At 39.4% G+C, this 20,693-nt stretch overlaps 2 protein-coding genes across 2 annotated transcripts in view; both read left to right on the top strand.

Moving 5' to 3' along the window:
• LOC142143310 (uncharacterized) overlaps positions 1–884 on the top strand; it is a 31,835-nt gene extending 30,951 nt beyond the window's left edge. Inside the window, exon 7 of the mRNA XM_075201037.1 lies at positions 547–884. Coding sequence (XP_075057138.1) covers positions 547–563 — 17 coding nt within the window. The 3' untranslated portion in view covers positions 564–884. The remainder of the gene's footprint in view (positions 1–546) is intronic.
• Positions 1–20,693, top strand: part of LOC142143311 (uncharacterized) — a 1,060,202-nt gene that overhangs the window by 914,214 nt on the left and 125,295 nt on the right. The gene's annotated exons all lie outside the window — the stretch shown is intronic.

A 20,693-nucleotide genomic window follows, 5' to 3' on the forward strand; every position in this document is an offset into this window, starting at 1 on the left:
AGGTGATTACATGAGGCAGGGGACAAGTGATTGAATGATCAGGTGATTACATGAGGCGGGGACAAGTGAGTGAATGATCAGGTGATTACATGAGGCGGGGACAAGTGAGTGTATGATCAGGTGATAACATGAGGCGGGGACAAGTGAGTGAATGATCAGGTGATTACATGAGGCGGGGACAAGTGAGTGAATGATCAGGTGATTACATGAGGCAGGGGACAAGTGAGTGAAAAATAAATGGGTAAATGGTGCACTGTCATTTATATTATACTTGATGCCAGACAGTGGCCGGTGTCTAGGGATCTGGCCTTTGCTACTTTAGCATTAGGGTCACAAGAAAAGAGTGTGGAAATGTATGTATTACTTTGTCATCCTGAGAAAGTAAAAAGCAAAGTAATAAAGCAAGAAGGTGTTCATGAGTGCATCACCTGAAGTCTTACCCTACGAGGAATATGTATAACTTTAACCTTTGTATTCTATAAGAGATATATGTATAGGATATGTAAATTATATGACAATATTAATATATATGTTTTACATTTTCAGCAACTCCTTTAGATTGATGAATTTCGATCAACCAGAAGATAGATCACCGGGTTTCATGTCCCAGAATTCCCTGTAATGTCGGCAGCCAACATATACGTTGCTGGGAAAGCAGAACAAATACGCATACACGCTGGCAGATATCTGATTATTAGGGGTTATACAACCTTTTCTTACTGCACCAGTTTTCATAAATATCTCCCATAATGCACTGAGAGTATTTAAAACTTTTGCTCTTCTTTAGCTGTACTTTATAAATGTAATTACAAGTTTTCCATCTTGTAAGTTTGGCATTTTTAAAATATTCCTCTTTATAACTAAATAAACCTGATTAGCTGTCACTTGTTGTCGGTTTATATGCACCTAACATCACAGGGTTTACACACATGGGTTGTATGAAACATATGTAAAGGTTCCTCAGCTCCTGTAGACACCTAGATATAAGAGACATCTCAGCAATGTTTTTAATTTTCGTTTTAACAAGAGTCAGAGTGTAATCCTCCAAGAACACTGCTATATGACAATCCTCCAAGAACACTGACAGAAGTGGAAATTTAGAAGTGACGGTATGGAAAAGGTAATAAAAATGTAAGTGATACAATGAAGGGAGTAGGAGATGTGGCGGCATGACATACCCCGTATACCCCCCACTTCCACTACTATGTGTGTGTGTGTGTGTGTGTGTGTATATATATATATATATATATATATATATATATATATATATATTAATATATATATATATATATATATATATATATATATATATATATATATATAGTAAGTGACTAGAATGTGATGGTATTACAATGAGGGGAGTAGGAGAAGTGGCGGCATGACATACCCCGTATACCACCCACTTCCATCACATATATAATGTAAGTGACTTGAATGTAATTGATCTACAATGGAGGTAGAAGGAGACCTGACGGTATGCCATACCTCTGAATGGTGTATTCACTTCCACCACTAATATAATATATATAATGGCCACAAAACTTATTCATTCCTTTGGCATATTTCACACTTTTAGTTCCTTACATCATGAAATGAAAGTGGAGTATTTCCACAATTAACATTGACCAACCAAAATATTCTATATATATATATATACATATTTTATATGCACAAAAGAATTTGGCCACACTTAATCACTAATTATTGATTGGAGGTGTTTCAATCAGACCCGTTGCCAGAGGTGTATAGACTTCAGCACCAGCCATGCAGTCTCCAGTTGCAAACATTTGTGATACAAAATGGGTCGCTCTGAAGAGCTCAGTGACACCAAGCCTAGTACTGTGATAGGATGTGCGGTACTGTGATAGGATGTGTGGTACTGTGATAGGATGTGTGATACTGTGATAGGATGTGTGGTACTGTGATAGGATGTGTGATACTGTGATAGGATGTGTGGTACTGTGATAGGATGTGTGGTACTGTGATAGGATGTGTGGTACTGTGATAGGATGTGTGGTACTGTGATAGGATGTGTGGTACTGTGATAGGATGTGTGGTACTGTGATAGGATGTGTGATACTGTGATAGGATGTGTGGTACTGTGATAGGATGTGCGGTACTGTAATAGGATGTGTGGTACTGTGATAGGATGTGTGATACTGTGATAGGATGTGTGGTACTGTGATAGGATGTGTGGTCCTGTGATAGGATGTGTGGTACTGTGATAGGATGTGCGGTACTGTGATAGGATGTGCGGTACTGTGATAGGATGTGCGGTACTGTGATAGGATGTGCGGTACTGTGATAGGATGTGTGGTACTGTGATAGTATGTGCGGTACTGTGATAGGATGTGTGGTACTGTGATAGGATGTGTGATACTGTGATAGGATGTGTGGTACTGTGATAGGATGTGTGATACTGTGATAGGATGTGTGGTACTGTGATAGGATGTGTGGTACTGTGATAGGATGTGTGGTACTGTGATAGGATGTGTGGTACTGTGATAGGATGTGTGGTACTGTGATAGGATGTGTGGTACTGTGATAGGATGTGTGATACTGTGATAGGATGTGTGGTACTGTGATAGGATGTGCGGTACTGTGATAGGATGTGTGGTACTGTGATAGGATGTGTGATACTGTGATAGGATGTGTGGTACTGTGATAGGATGTGTGGTCCTGTGATAGGATGTGTGGTACTGTGATAGGATGTGCGGTACTGTGATAGGATGTGCGGTACTGTGATAGGATGTGTGGTACTGTGATAGGATGTGCGGTACTGTGATAGGATGTGTGGTACTGTGATAGTATGTGCGGTACTGTGATAGGATGTGTGGTACTGTGATAGGATGTGTGATACTGTGATAGGATGTGTGGTACTGTGATAGGATGTGCGATACTGTGATAGGATGTGTGGTACTGTGATAGGATGTGTGGTACTGTGATAGGATGTGCGGTACTGTGATAGGATGTGTGGTACTGTGATAGGATGTGCGGTACTGTGATAGGATGTGTGGTACTGTGATAGGATGTGCGGTACTGTGATAGGATGTGGGGTACTGTGATAGGATGTGCGGTGCTGTGATAGGATGTGTGGTACTGTGATAGGATGTGTGATCCTGTGATAGGATGTGTGGTCCTGTGATAGGATGTGTGGTCCTGTGATAGGATGTGTGGTACTGTGATAGGATGTGTGGTACTGTGATAGGATGTGTGGTACTGTGATAGGATGTGTGGTACTGTGATAGGATGTGCGGTACTGTGATAGGATGTGCGGTACTGTGATAGGATGTGCGGTACTGTGATAGGATGTGCGGTACTGTGATAGGATGTGCGGTACTGTGATAGGATGTGTGATACTGTGATAGGATGTGTGGTACTGTGATAGGATGTGCGGTACTGTGATAGGATGTGCGGTACTGTGATAGGATGTGCGGTACTGTGATAGGATGTGTGGTACTGTGATAGGATGTGTGGTACTGTGATAGGATGTGTGGTACTGTGATAGGATGTGTGGTACTGTGATGGGATGTGTGGTACTGTGATAGGATGTGCGGTACTGTGATAGGATGTGTGGTACTGTGATAGGATGTGTGGTACTGTGATAGGATGTGTGGTACTGTGATAGGATGTGCGGTACTGTGATAGGATGTGCGGTACTGTGATAGGATGTGTGGTACTGTGATAGGATGTGTGGTACTGTGATAGGAGGTGTGGTACTGTGATAGGATGTGTGGTACTGTGATAGGATGTGTGGTACTGTGATAGGATGTGGTACTGTGATAGGATGTGTGGTACTGTGATAGGATGTGCGGTGCTGTGATAGGATGTGTGGTGCTGTGATAGGATGTGTGGTACTGTGATAGGATGTGTGATACTGTGATAGGATGTGTGATACTGTGATAGGATGTGCGGTACTGTGATAGGATGTGTGGTACTGTGATAGGATGTGTGGTACTGTGATAGGATGTGCGGTACTGTGATAGGATGCGCGGTACTGTGATAGGATGCGCGGCACTGTGATAGGATGTGTGGTACTGTGATAGGATGTGTGGTACTGTGATAGGATGTGTGGTGCTGTGATAGGATGTGTGGTGCTGTGATAGGATGTGTGGTACTGTGATAGGATGTGTGATACTGTGATAGGATGTGTGGTACTGTGATAGGATGTGTGATACTGTGATAGGATGTGTGGTACTGTGATAGGATGTGTGATACTGTGATAGGATGTGTTGTACTGTGATAGGATGTGCGGTACTGTGATAGGATGTGTGGTACTGTGATAGGATGTGTGATACTGTGATAGGATGGGTGGTACTGTGATAGGATGTGCGGTACTGTGATAGGATGTGTGATACTGTGATAGGATGTGTGGTACTGTGATAGGATGTGTGGTACTGTGATAGGATGTGTGGTACTGTGATAGGATGTGTGATACTGTGATAGGATGTGTGGTACTGTGATAGGATGTGCGGTGCTGTGATAGGATGTGTGGTGCTGTGATAGGATGTGTGGTACTGTGATAGGATGTGTGATACTGTGATAGGATGTGTGATACTGTGATAGGATGTGCGGTACTGTGATAGGATGTGTGGTACTGTGATAGGATGTGTGGTACTGTGATAGGATGTGTGGTACTGTGATAGGATGTGTGGTACTGTGATAGGATGCGCGGCACTGTGATAGGATGTGTGGTACTGTGATAGGATGTGTGGTACTGTGATAGGATGTGTGGTGCTGTGATAGGATGTGTGGTGCTGTGATAGGATGTGTGGTACTGTGATAGGATGTGTGATACTGTGATAGGATGTGTGGTACTGTGATAGGATGTGTGATACTGTGATAGGATGTGTGGTACTGTGATAGGATGTGTGATACTGTGATAGGATGTGTTGTACTGTGATAGGATGTGCGGTACTGTGATAGGATGTGTGGTACTGTGATAGGATGTGTGATACTGTGATAGGATGGGTGGTACTGTGATAGGATGTGTGGTACTGTGATAGGATGTGCGGTACTGTGATAGGATGTGTGGTACTGTGATAGGATGTGTGGTACTGTGATAGGATGTGTGGTACTGTGATAGGATGTGTGGTGCTGTGATAGGATGTGTGGTACTGTGATAGGATGTGTGATACTGTGATAGGATGTGTGATACTGTGATAGGCTGTGCGGTACTGTGATAGGATGTGTGGTACTGTGATAGGATGTGTGGTACTGTGATAGGATGTGTGGTACTGTGATAGGATGTGTGATACTGTGATAGGATGTGTGGTACTGTGATAGGATGTGTGATACTGTGATAGGATGTGTGGTACTGTGATTGGATGCCACCTTTGCAATAAGAAGATTTGTGGTATTTCATCCCTGCTGGATATTGAACGGTAAACTGTAAGGGATATTATTAGAAAGTGGAAGCATTTAGGAACAACAGCAACTCAGTCACGAAGCAGAAGACCACGTAAAATCACAGGGTTATTGACTGCTAAGGCGCATGGTGCGTAAAAGCCGCCAACACTCTGCTGATTCCATAGATGAAGAGTTACGAACTTCCACTGGCATTAATGTAAGCACAGAATATGTGCAGCAGTAGCTTAATGGATGGGTTTCCATGGCCGAGCAGCTGCATACAGGCCTCACATCACCAAGACCAATGCCAAATGTCGGATGGAGTGGTGTAAAGCACACCGACACTGGACTGTGGAGCAGTGAAAACGTGTTCTGTGGCGAGATGAATCGTGTTTCTCTGGTTGGCAGTCAGATGGGCGAGTCTGGGTTTGGCGGATGCCAGGAGAACGTTACCTGCCTGACTGCATTATGCCAACTGTGAAGTTTGGTGGAGGAGGGATAATGGTATGGGGCAGTTTTTCAGGGTTTGGGCTAGGCCCCTTATCTCCAGTGAAGGGCAATATTAATACTTCAGCATCCCAAGTCATTTTGGACAATGCTAGGCTTCCAACTTGTGGCAACAGTTTTGGAAAACCTCAACCCCATTGAACACCATTGGGATGAACTGGAATGAAGATTGCGAGTCTGGTCCTCTCGTCCAATATGAGTACCTGACCCTGTAAATGCTCTACAGAATGAATGGGCACAAATTCCCACAGAAACACTCCAACATCTTGTGGAAAGCCTTCCAAGGAGAGTGGAAGCTGTTATCACTGCAAAAGGGGGTCTAACTCCATATTAAAGTATATGTATATGAATACAATGTCATTACAGTGTCACAAACAAAGTAATAGGAAGGCCTTACCTGCTGGTATCTGCGCTGCTACGTAAGGAGGCGCAGAGTCTAACCATGCCCCAGGTGTTCACCAGGGAACCCCGCAAGGAGTTTTGGACTTAGCCGCTGAGACGTGTCGGTCGCGGCCCTCCCAGGTAGCTACCAGCAAGGTCTGGTGAACAATCGTAGTCGACAATCCGGGGTCAAAACCGAGCGAGGCAACAAGGTACAGAGGAATCAGGCAGAAGAGTGGTCAGGCAGGCAAGGGTCAAATCCAGAAAGGCTAGCAAATATATATATGTCAAACAGGAGCCAAGAGACAGACCTGGAAGATTAGATACTCTGGCACCCTAGTGATGCCAGAGTCTAATTTAAATAGTGGTGCACTGTATACCATTGGTGGGAGTGGAGTGCCTAGCAACAGAGACGCGATGTGCCCGAACTTCCTCCCTAGACCAGAAGTGACGTCCCGTTGCTGGGACGAGCGGCTGGGGAGAGGGCGTCCGTCCCAGCACCAAGTAAGAGTGCCTCTTGGTGTAGTGGTTAAGTGTTCGAATACTTTTGTCCATATAGTGTATATTGTGGCAAAGAGGCTTATTTGTCACACCTCTCCTATAGGGAAATAGGTAAAACCCCAGCTAATCTGTAGGAGCAGGCTGCAGGCTGGGTTAAATTCCCTCTGAGTACTTCTTCTAGCATACACATAAACACACACAGGTACACCACATGGGTGTAGCAATGTTTTTTTTGTGTTGTGATTGGTTTGTAGCTAGGGTGCAGAATAAAAACACTGTTTGAATTTATGGGTGGGGCAGCCAATGCCATTTAGTGGCCAGCTAGTAGTGAGAAAACTACTGTGTAGTCAGACACAGGGTTGCGGGAGAAATTGTGATGAATTGCTGTTTATGTTATCCTGACACTTCCCAAATAAACAGCAAGATTGATTTAGCAGTGCAGTGTTTTATATATATATATATATATATATATATATATATATATATATATATAATTAAATATAGAGACGGTGCGCACAGAAGTTAGAAGTTCAGTATTTGGTAGTGTGAATTCTTAATCAATGTATAAGTCCACGATACTTTAAACACCAGCAGACCGTACTCTGCGCGTCATTCCCTTGAAACACCCGATCTCCACGGGGAAACAGCAACACACCTATAACATCAAAAAGACAGGGGCGCTTCCATGGTGTAAAATCCAAATAAAATGTTTATTCCCAAAACATATATATTTATATCAATCATCATCAATAGTAGCTATTTATACAGCACCACTAATTTCGCAGCGCTGTACAGAGAACTCACTCACATCAGTCCCTGCCCATTGGAGCTTACAGTCTAAATTCCCTAACATACAGACACACAGGCAGACAGGCAGACAGACAGACAGAGAGAGACTAGGGTCAATTTGATAGTAGCCATTTAACCTACCAGTATGTTTTTGGAGTATGGGAGTAAACCGGAGCACCGAGAGGAAACCCATGGAAACACAGGGAGAACATACGAACTCATGACCCCAGTGCTGTGAGGCAGAAGTTCTAACCACTATATATATATATATATATATATATATATATATATATATATATATATATATTTACATACATATTAGCTTGCTTGATTTTAAAACATAGTAGAAGAACATTTATATGTAATTATGGCTGTGAGTGTATTTGGGTAACTATCTGCCAGGTTTGCACCATCTGGACAGTGCAATTATTAATATATCTTTGCAGCACTGATCCAGTTCCAGGCTACTCTGGGACATTGTTTTTGTTTTGTATATTATACTACTCCAAAATGACTTTGGCTTGCTGCTTTTCGTCCTGGTGTTGCTAAAATATAAATCTTCTCCTGAGTCCTAGGTCACCTGAAGAATGCAGAAGAGTTTCCTCAAAGATTTGCATATGTCTTGCTCTACAATGCACGATGCTCTGACCACTATACTTTACAGTAGGGATTTTTCTATTGGGATAATATTTACAATTATTTTAGCTCCAAACATAATTCCTTGTGTTGAGGCTAAATAATGGATTATATGGTCTCATCAGATCTTCCTATAATTGACTTTTAAAAAAGTATTATGGTAAAAGTTACTTACAATTGTGGTAATTAGTCTACAAAAAAATTCCATTCCTCACCACAGTGGCAAGAAAAGGCTCAGACCGTGCTAGGCTCAGACCATCCCCACTTTTGCTAGTAATAGTCTTGTTACATGTACTAGAATTCCCATTGAGAGTACCCAACATGGTCAAGCATCTTTTATAACTTCCCATGAACCACCTTCTCGAGTGCAGGTTTGTCACCCTTAAAACAGCCAAAACAGTGCATGAAAATAACACATAGGTTGAAGAACAACTTGGGCACTCACAGAATCCTGAGCAGAGTCTAATGGTTTCCATTAGTGTTTTATGGGAATCTGACGCTTCAGATTCAAATACTTTCATTATAGAGCAGCCTCCTTCCAAAATTTCTCAGCCATTTGGAAATATGAGGATGTGTATTAATGATGATGATTTAGACATAGAAATTGAGATACTATTTTGAAACTTGCTAATGTGCAACAGGATGAGTGGAATAATTGTGGATCTGAAAATGATGAATGTATTGTACCTGGACAAGATAATGAGGAGGATGATGATGATTGTTTCCAAGTAAGACAATCACCGGTGATACCACCTCATGCCCATGATATGCATATTGTCATACCTGGGCAAAAGTCCAAAAACTCTACCTCTTCAATGTGGATTTTTTTTTATCACAACCCAGAAAACATTTGTCAATGCATCTGCAAACTTTTATGAGCCACAATTACTCCTCCCTTCATCTTCATCATCATCATCATCATCATTTATTCATATAGGGCCATTAAACTACCAAGTGCTTTACAACTGGGAACAAATACAACAATTAAAAAATACTGCAATCTTCCATTCTCCCTGTTATGTCATTTAAGTAGTTATTTAAAAGGTGGAAAATCATGTATAGTAACAAGCATCCCAGCATGTGCTAGCAGCAGAATGGATTGACACCTCATGCTATTCTCACTGTCAACATCTTCATCATCAACCTCCTCATTATTAAGTAGTTCAGCATCCAATTTTTCAAATTCAAACTAACTTCCCCAATGCAATACAGCTAATATCCATGATTCCAAAGTGGCATCTTCGCTACAGCTGCTGCTGCGGGGGGGGTGACATTTCTATATATAAGGGAGCAGAAGAGTACGCATAGTTTTAAATAACAATTGTCTGTGAAGCAAGAGCTTTCAAGAGGAACCAAGTATGACAGCCGGCATCCTGCTGCACAGCGAATCACTAAAGCCATGACAGCTATGTTAGCATTGGCTGTGTGTCCGATTTCTGCTATCAATGTATCAGGTTTCAGCAGATTAAATGAGTTCATGTGTACATGCTACCAAACTCCATCTCGATTTTATGTTTTCCGAACAGTAATTTATCAGCTGTGCCGTGAAAACAAAAAATCATTCAGTCCCTAGAAAATACCATTGTATCGACTATCCTCTTAACTATAGATATGTGGACAATTGGTACTGGTCAAACAAAAGACTACATGACCATGACAGACAACTGGGAAGGTGTATTACCATCAACATTTATTTAAATAGCGCCAGCAAAATCCATAGTGTTTTACAATTGAGTGCAAACTCAGTAATGAAACAATACTGGGCGACACAAACAGACAGAGAGGTAGGAGGGCGCACAATACCATTATATTCACAGGAAAACTGCTCTTTGTATCGCTGGTTTCACTAAGAAACATACCAGTGTAAATATGTTGGAAATACTAAGAAATTTTATAACAAAATGGCTCACTCCTCCTAGACTCTCCTCAGGATTCCTCAATGCCGATAACGGAACGAACACAATAAACTTGGTGGTGCAGAATTTCTTGAAAAATTAGATTTTAGTGCAGGAGATGATGTCTGTGGTCGATACAATTTCTGGTCATTTCCAACTTTCAGTGACCGCATGTAGATCACTGCACAGGCTGCAAAAAAAAAATTATCTGCCACCAACTGAAGCAAGAGATAGTAAAAAGGTGGAATTCCACACTTTATGTGCTTCAGCTACTAGCGAAACAGCAACAAGCCATCAAGAACTACAGAACAAGCCATGAGATAGGAAGAGGAGGGACATGTTACCTTACTCCATCACACTGGAGAATCCTTTCTGTTTCATACAAAGTACTGAAACCATTTCAAATTGTAACAAATGAAGACACTGTCAGCCTGAGTCATACCCCTAATCAAACTACTGGAAAGCAGATGGAGAAGATGAAGGAGGCCATTCTGTTAATTTGGCATTGTAGATCAAGTTCTTCATACACTGTGCCAGGACCCAAGGGTTTGCAGCATCCTGATATTGGATCCGTACATTTTGACAGCTATGCTTGATCCCAGGTTTAAGTCGTATGTAAATGTTTCTCTTCCCAACTGACACAAATCTTCTCAGATACAAACAGGTCCTTGTGAGCAAGTTGTCAGCACAAGACGCACATCTTCAGCTTTAGCTTTTCTTAAAAAAATTTATAAATTTGAATTTTATTTGAAGCAGCCAATAAATAATTGCAAGGTAACAGTCCCTCCTTTCACTGTCTCATTGGGCGCTAACCTGGTGTGATATCAGCTACAATTAGCTTCAATGTCAAGTAGCTTCATTCCAGTTGTTGATCATGGATCAGTCTACAGATCAGGAACATCTCAATACTATCACGGGCAGTAATCCAAATATTTCAATCTCTTCTAGTAAAAAAAGGTAATTTGGGAAGAAAGTGTAAGAACACAAGCTTCAAATCCAAACACTATTTGTCAATCTAATAAACAACATCAGTTCTTTATTTAAGGATTCAGGGAACAGTTGCTGATGAACGTGGTGATTTGTCTAAAAAAATCCAAAATAGCTAACATTCCATACACCACCTGCAGGCAGAGAGAGGCAAAGGCTCAGAACATGGGCACTTTTTTCTAGTAGTGGTTCTGCTTCTGCTGTCATGTTTACTAGAAAGCCCATTGCAAAAAATAGTGCCCAACACGGTCATGCATCTTCTATAGATCTCACACACCACCTTTTCACTCTGAGCATAGATCTGTCACCTCCAAATCAGTCACATCAATGCATGAAAAGAAATCTGAGGCTGAAGGACAAATTAGGTGGTCACAGGATCCTGACCAGGATCTAGGAGTGTCCATAATGTGAGTCTCACTTTCCAGATTCTGACTCTAATTATAAAGCAGCGTCCTTCCACATTTTTGTAATAACACTGTCGATATGTGAATTGTCTATTTAATGTTGTTGACTTTTCTGAATGTTGATCAAATGAATGTCTAGCCGTCGACCGCATACCTTTGGAAATGTGAAGATAAATGTGAAGATAAGTAGTAATGATGATGAGTTAGACATAGACATTGAGGATGTACTTTGAAATTTGCTAATGTGCAACAGGATGAGGGGGATCATTTTGTATCTGAAAGTGTTATAGTGAGCTGAACATGTACAAGATAAGGAGAATGATGTATGTGTCCAAGTAAGTCAGTCACTAGTGGTACCACCCTGCACTTCTCTTTTCCACCATATTTCTTAATTTTTTTATTTCACTCCTACCATCTATTAGATTGAGGCATTTCAAATAGAAATCATTACTTAAGGCGACACTTCTCTGAATTCAAATAATCAACAGATTTTTAGGCTGCTTTTGTTATGTCTCCATAGTTCAACATTAGTTGTATTGCAGAGCTGTAACATTGTTAATTATCTATTGGTTTATGGTAATATGGTAATCTATTTAATTTAAAGAAGACACTGTTGAAGGTGACACATATTTGTTTTGTCTATTTATTAGCAATTAAAACTGTGCCGGCTAAGTCCTGGTACACACTGGAGACTTTTCTGCCAGTTATCGGGCCAATAACCTGATAAACACGATGAACGATAGTCATTCCAAAGTGCCGATTGTCGCTTCATTTGGTTGCTCATTCTGTTTAATAATTTAGTTACAATCTCCTTACAACCATTATCCGGATCATGGCATCTTCCCCTCCCTATCATTCGTTTCTAATGGGCAGCACCCATTTCTAGACTCCCACCATCAGTAGATCGTCCCCAGTACCTCTTTCTTCTCTTTGCCGTTGAGTAAGATTTCTTTACTCTTCTCATTAAGCAATAATTGAGATGATCAGATTTCCAATATAATATTTCTAATTTTTATTAAAAGATAAGATACAGCCCTTAGTTACTAAGTGAAGCAGGACGCGGTCTCGATGCCAATTGACAACGTATCTTCAGTTAGGATGTCTTTTATAGAGAACGTTACCTATCATATTTAGAGCCAGTCCCTCCTGGACTTACGTCAACGCTGACATTTTTGGCCTTTATAACATTAGTTTTCATTAAGTTGACAAGTCCTTGTCCCTTATTTTTGGACCTTATTTTTCAGTTGTGAAATAAACAGGTCATGGAACATGTGTTCCTTATTTAACTTTCTCTCTGTATTATGTAATATGTTTTTCTGCCTTCCCATCTGGGGAATCACAAAAGACATACTTTGATCTAAGCATTGCTGATGCCAAGCAAAAAAGAAAAGATTATACCAGCGCTCTGCAAGTAGAATTATATACAAAGCTGCCAAACAAAAGGGGAGAAAGAGAGGAGTCCCCAATCCTCCCTAAAAAACAGAACAAAACAGAAACACACTCCCCGGCGCTATTACATTTGCTAATATACAGAACACCAGAAATTGGGAAAAGGGAAACTTTAAAATTTATAAGCATAAATATGCATAAAAACAGAACCAATTTACAAAAAAAAAAAATCAACAGAAAAACAAAACCAGAAAAACAGAAACCAAAATCAAATAAAAACAGCCTGCATATATCCAAAAACTGCAGAAATTTCCTGGAACCAGACTGTTCAGAGAAAAACAGAGTCCAAGCCAAAAATATATATTAATAAGTTCATTTAAAGTTGCATTAGGGAAAAAACAAAATTGATTCCACACACCTTATTTTTAGCTGCATATGTCCATCCGATAAACTATTAGTTGCATAAAAAGTTCCAGAGATGGCACGCCAAGAAGGAAATAAAGTGAAATCAGTACCTTAAAACCGCGTTGTGTCCGAAAAAAGGAAGTCCATGAGCAGTATGTCTTTCATTGGGCTTAAACAAAAAACATACTACTCATGGACTTCCATTTTTCGGACACAACGCAGTTTTAAGGTACTGATTTCACTTTATTTCCTTCTTAGCACTGGCTCCATGGCTGTAATTACAAAGACCTAGGGCCTGATTCATTAAGGATTTTAAGTTAAGAAGTATCTTATTTAAGTCTCCTGGACAAAACCATGTTACAATACAAGGGGTGAAAACTAGTTTTCTGTTTTGCACATAAGTTAAATACTGACTGTTTTTTCATGTAACACACAAATACTTGATAGCTTATTTGTACATTGAAATTTAAAGTTGATATTTGTGTGCTATATGAAAAAACAGTCAGTATTTAACTTATATACACGTTCCTGTTAAATACTTTTTAAAACACAAACATAGTTGCACAGATGAGAGCAGAAGAGGATGAGAATTATATCATAACTGAGAGAACATGATTGAAATGAGATGGATTTTATGGAAAAATGATGTGTTATTATCTGTAACCCAAGTATTGTGCTGGAGGAGAAGGAGTATAAATAAAGATTTGTTTTGTAATATAAAGATGGTCAGGAACCCAACTTATTGCAACATCTATTACACTACATCACCTGTCCTCACTTATAGACATTGGTGTATAAGTTGCATGTGTGGGGATCTTCAGGTAACTTATACCCACACCCAAGAGCATTCAAATCTGCAGTGATTACTCCTATTTAAAAAAAAAACAAAATTCTGACCCAAACTCTCTCTCAAATTATCTCAGCTCCCGTGCCCCTCCAAGCTTCTAGAGAGAATTGCCTACATGCGCCTCACATAGTTTCTTACAGCAAACAACCTATTGGATCCTCTTCAGTCTGGCTTTCACTCTCAACACTCCACAGAGACTATGCTGACCAAGGTTGTCAATGATTTGATCACAGCAAAACTGAAGGCCAATAATCTCTTCTAATTCTCCTGGACCTCTCTGCTGTATTTGACACTGTTGACCAATCTCTTCTCATATAAACGCTACAATCCCTAGGTCTTGAAGGCACTCTCCTATCCTGGTTCTCATCCTACCTATCTAATTGCTCTTTCAGTGTTAATTTTTCTGGATCCACCTCTGCTCCGCTTCCTTTATCAGTTGGAGACCACAAGACTCAGTCCTAGGTCCTTCTCTATTCTCTATCTACACCACTTCTCTTGGAAAACTAATAAGCTCCTTTGGATTTCAGTATTATCTCTATGCGGATGAAACACAAATCTATCTATCCTCTCCTGATCTTTCACCATCTGTGTTGTCTCGCGTTACTGACTGTTTTTCTGCAATTTCATCTTGGATGTGTTCTCGTCAACTCAAACTCAGTCTTTCTAAAACTGAATTAATAGTATTCCCACCCAAAAACAGAAGCTTCCTGTCTGACATTTCTATTTCTGTTAAAAACATGGCCATAAATCCCATCCCGCAAGTTTGCTGCCTATTATTATTATTATCTTTGACTTATAAGGCGCCACAAAGGGTCCGCAGCGCCGTACATTACATATACAGAAAACAGAATCAAGACACAACATGATACAAAAATGTATACAAACACAGGTGACAGGGTAAAGCAAATCAGATTATTTCTGGGACAGATAGTGAAAGGGATGGTAGAAATCGGCGAGAAGAAGGCCAAAGCTTAGGAGGACAAGTAAAACAGGGCTAGCGAAGCAGGCCAAAAGGTTCAGAGGGTGAAGAAACAGTAGAAGGAGCACACAAGGAAAGAGGGCCCTGTTCATGAGAGCTTACATTCTAAAGGGAAGGGGGAGACACAAATAGGGTGGTACTAACTGGGGGAGAGAGCCAGGACAAGGAAGTTAGGAGGAGGACTGATAGACTTGAATAAAGAAATGAGTCTTAAGGGCACGCTTGAAGCCTTTGAGAGTAGATGCTAACCTGATGGAACGTGGAAGATCGCTCCACAGCAGGGGAGCAGCCCGGGCAAAGTCCTGAAGACGAGAGTGAGAGGAGTTGATCAGTGAAGTAGTGAGGCGGCAGTCACAGGCAGAGCGGAGGGGTGGGTAGGAGTGTAGGTAGAGATGAGATTGGAGATGTAGAGAGGGGAAGATTGACTAAGAGCTTTAAAGATGAGGGTGAGGAGTTTAAATTTAATTCTGTAGGGTATGGGGAGCCAATGTAGTGACTGTTGGAGGGAGACTGCAGATACAGAGCAGAGGGAGAGAAAAATGAGGCGGGCAGCAGCATTGAGGATAGACTTAAGAGGGTCAAGGCGAGAATCAGGTAGGCCAGAGAGAAGGAGGTTACAGTAGTCAAGGCGAGAGATAACAAGCAAGTGAACAAGGGTTTTCGTGACTTCCGTGGTGAGAAAGGGACGTATCTTAGATATATTCCGAAGGTGTAAGTAGCAGGATTTTGAGAGGGACAGAATGTGAGGCTTGAATGAGAGGGAGGAATCAAGGATGACACCAAGGCATCGGACTTGGGGGACAGAAATGAGGGTAGTGTTATTAACAGAAATAGAGAGGGGGGGAGGTTGGAGAGTACTGGCATAGGGGAAGACTATAAGCTCAGTCTTGGAAATATTGAGTTTAAGGAAGCGTTGGGACATCCAAGTTGAGATGGCTGAGAGACAGGAGGAGACACGATATAAAAAATAGATGACCACTAATACAGTGCTCTATGATCCTAAATGCAGCCAAAATCCTGATACAAGGGTATATAGCCTAAATATTATCGATAACAACAGTGTTACATCAAGACATTCAGCGCTTATACGTTCTCATAGATGAAAATAAATATTATATCAAAATCAACACATGTATGTCAAACATGTCCATAATAAAAGTTCCACTCTTATGAAGTATAGAAGGTAGCTTGTTCCATGACACAAATATTGTGCTTCAAAGTAATATACACCTTCCCATCACCTTCGTGGTAATAATAAAAGATGGATTCCTACCAGAATTCTGGATTATATAGGCATATAAAATATTAGAAGAGCTCCTCCCGATATCAGAACTTTTGGAATTAGTTTCACTTTAATCCCTTCTTCTCCAACATCGATGTCCACATATAATGGTAGTCAAAGAAAGAAGTAGACAAAATCTAGCGTGATATCGTCTAAAAACTTCAAAAATTACCAAAGACTGCTAGACGGTTGAAACGCGTCGGGGTGATAAGACTGATCCATGGGAGTGTGTTGAGCGCTATATTAGCTATCTGTTTGAAGGCATTGAAGCGGAAAGGTCATCCCGGGATTTGTTACATCTGACTTCTGCATTATATGCGCTAAGAACTTGATTTCTGGTAGGAGCAATCGCACACTATTTTGATTGTATGTGAAGTTTTAATAAATTTTTGAAGTTTTTAGACGATATCACGCTAGATTTTGTCTATCTTGATTAAAAGAATTAGAAAAATAGATAGATAAAATTAAGATAGAATTAGAACAATTTAAAAATGATGAATTTTTTTAAGAAAAGGACAAAATAATCAACAAAAGAGTAGAGGAGTATGAAAGGGACATTATTGCGATAAAAATGAAAAAGCTCAATAGAGACAAAGATGATTACAAAAAAGATAGAATAAGAACATGTCAACGAATAGATATAGACAACCAAATGGGAGACAGAATAGATATATTAATTCTAGAGAGATGTGGAATGATAGAGGAGGGGTAGAAAAGAAACAGAGAAAGGATTTTAATCCTATTGAGAGAAAAAAAAATCACCAATTAAATCTCCTCTTGGAAATCATTTGGGAGCCAGATCCAAAAGATTTTGTAGAGCTTCTGGGAATCAAGATACAGATGAGGAGGTTTTTTTTTAGGAAAGAGACAGAGTCCGGAAAAAAGGAGGTTTTTCCATTTTTCCATCGGAATCAGTACCAACCTCTGTTGGAGAATACCCCTGAAAGTCTAAGATGATTACGAGAGGTAAGAGAGGAGGAAAGAGATCAGAGCAGAAAAGTAAGATCAAAATAAACACAAAAGGGGTTTATAATCTATCGTCCAAGGAACTAGATGATTCAAAATTATCATTTTTGGCAAAGGGGCTTAATTTTGCCCCTTCATCTGAACCAAATATGTTTGAATTATTTGTGGAGTTAAATCGTTTTGTTCGAACATTATGTAGAAAAAAGTACTTTGCTAATAAATCACTGGTTAAAATTGACGGAGATGTAAACCCCATAGTTCTAGATTAAGAAGATTTTGACTGTTTACAAATACTGGTAGAACTTAAAAATGAAAGTAGTGAGGTATATTTAGAAGGAGACACATTTCTTTTTGATAGTACCAAGAAAAGAGTAGTATACTCCCAGAAAAACAAATTTAAATATAAGTCTGAATTTTACCCAACTTCAGTTAAAGGACTTCATATTGAATGTTTCTATCAGATCACTCTAAATAATTTTAAAACATTATGTGAAAAACCAAGAGAGAAATATTTTAATCTAAATTTTTTAGAAAAAAGAGCTCTTAAAGAATTGAAGAACGATCTGTCCATAGTTTTACGTTCAGCAGATAAAGGCGGTGGGGTTCTTGTACAAGATAGGCTAGATTATATGAGAGAAGCGTATAGACAGATTAATAATACTGTCTTTTATGAACGCCTTAATGGAAATCCCACAATGGAATTTCATAAGGATTTGAAAATATTCTTAGATTTAGCCTTAGAGCAAGATGTAATAAACAAAGATGAATACAGATTTATTTTTCCTACACATCCATTAACTGCAATTTATTACCATTTACCAAAATTACATAAAGATCTGAATACACCCCCCGGGAGACCAATATTATCGGTCATAGGGTCATTAACTTCCTCATTGTCCTTCTATGTTGACACTTTTTTACAGCTAAGGGTTACCAAGTTAAAATCATACATTCGTGACTCTATGCATTTTATGGAGATGTTAAAAGGATTGGAGTGGAAAGAGAATTATGTTTTTTTAACCCTTGATGTAGAGTCTCTCTATAGTAACATTCCACATAAAAAGGGTCTTGAGGTGATGAATAGTATTCAAAGGGAAGATTTGGAATTAAACATGAGACACAGTGGTTTCATTGTGGACTCAATTCAATTTATACTGTCACATAATTATTTTTTGTTCGACAATGGGTATTAGTTACAGATGACGGGCACGGCCATGGGGATCAGGCTTGCGCCGAGTTACGCCAACCTATACATGGGAGCCTTTGAGGAGGCCCAAGTTTGGGGGGGGCGGATTTGGCGCTGACCTGGTCCTCTATGGCCGTTACATAGATGACTTGTTTATTATTTGGGGAGAAACATGTGTCGAGGCTTTTGTCAGAGCATTAAATGAAAATGAATTTAATTTAAAGTTTGTTAGTCGCTATGACAAATCAAATATGGATCTTTTGGATTTACAGTTCACTGTTCAGAAAGGTAGATTGGAAACGTCTACTTTCAAAAAAAGGGTTGACGTGGCCAATTATCTTCATTACAAAAGTGCACATTATAATAGGTGGAAACATAATATACCAAAAGGACAATTTATGCGTTTAAAAAGGAATTGCACTTCAGAAATTATTTTTGACACACAAGCCACTGATATGTTGAAGGATTTTAGAGAAAGAGGCTATCCAGAGGATCTGCTTAAAAAGTCACTGGAGGAGGTCGAAAATATGGATAGAAATAATATGGTAATGGCTAAAACATCATTGGAAAAGCTTATTGAAAGAAAAAACAAAGAAAATTTCTCTTCAATAGCTTTTATATCAAAATATAATAAAAAATCTATGATGATAAAAAATATGATCAAAAAGAATTACCCCATTTTACGACAGGATAATGTACTTAGGAAATTATTACTGGATAATCCTAAAGTGACATTTAAAGGAAATCTGAATCTAAAGAATATTTTAGCCCCTAGTCTTCTAAAAAAATCTCCCAGAACCATAGGACATACTCCAAGGTCAAATTGGATTCCTAGTAGAATAGAAGGTTGTTTTAAATGTGGGAAAGATTATTATTATTATTATTATTAATTTTTATTTAGAGGGCGCCCCTAGGTGTCCGCGGCGCCGTACAGGGACAGACAAGATTACAATACAAGGTGAGACAGCACAGAATAGTAAACAATAATCACAGTAACTCAGTGAGCTCAAGGCACAGCTAGAGGGGAGGGGAGAGGGGAAGGTCAGCCAGCAACGGCACTAGGAGGGAGGGCACAGATGAGAGGGAGACCCCCAGGGGGAAGAGAAGGGAGCGAGAGGGGACGCGGGAAGAGGGTCCTCAAGGAGGAAGGCAGGGTAGCTGGTGAGCAGAGTTAAAAGTAGTGAAGACAGGAGGAGAAAAAGCCCTGCTCAAAGGAGCGTACAATCTAAGGGGAAGGGTGGACTGACAGAAAACACAGGGGAGAGACGAAGGATAGGGATAGGGGAAGGGGAATGGGAAGGGGAAAGATAGATGTACTACGTGTACTCATATGGCTAACAGAACGATTGAGTTTACACATTTGAATGGTCAATATAGGATTAAAGGACTCATCAATTGTAATACAAGTTATGTTATATATATTTTAAGATGTAGTTGCAACATGATATATGTCGGGAGAACTACAAGACCCCTCAAACTCAGATTTCTGAAACATAGAAGAAATATAATAAATAGGAAAATAAATCATAGTGTTTCTAGACACTTTAATTTGGTTCATTATGGAGATATCAAAGATCTGATAGTCTGTGGGGTAGAACACATTAAAAACACATTGAGAGGAGGAGACCGATATAAAAGATTATGTAAACAAGAAGTGTTCTAGATTCATCAGCTCAATACACTGAATCCATCAGGACTAAATGAAGTCGTAGAGTTGAATGACATTTTCTCATAAAGAATATGGGTTTTGTGAGGATCATGTATCTTGAGATGATAATAATTTCTGACTATTTTAGGATTTTCAGATATATCATATTTGTTACCCTTTAACATACTTTCAGATTTATTTAGATGGACATATTCGAGATAAATATATATTTATAGATAGTTGTCACAAGACATATGGATATATGTTCATTATAAAAGTCCCACTTGGGGGCTATTATTGTACATATTGTACATAGACTCTAATATAATAAACAAATAATATGATATTGTTTTCTAAATGAAGGAGCTAATTATTTTAATCAAGATAGTGATTGTTTTGTACAAATTATCTAGCTATGAATAAATATTTGTTTTTAATTGGGATGTAATAGCATAATGATATATACAACTTTTTAGTAAAATGTAAGAAATATATATAAAAATAAAGAAAAAAAAATAATTGAGAGAATATATATCTTTTAT

The sequence above is a fragment of the Mixophyes fleayi genome, chromosome 3 (assembly GCF_038048845.1).
Source record: "Mixophyes fleayi isolate aMixFle1 chromosome 3, aMixFle1.hap1, whole genome shotgun sequence".
NCBI lineage: Eukaryota > Metazoa > Chordata > Amphibia > Anura > Limnodynastidae > Mixophyes > Mixophyes fleayi.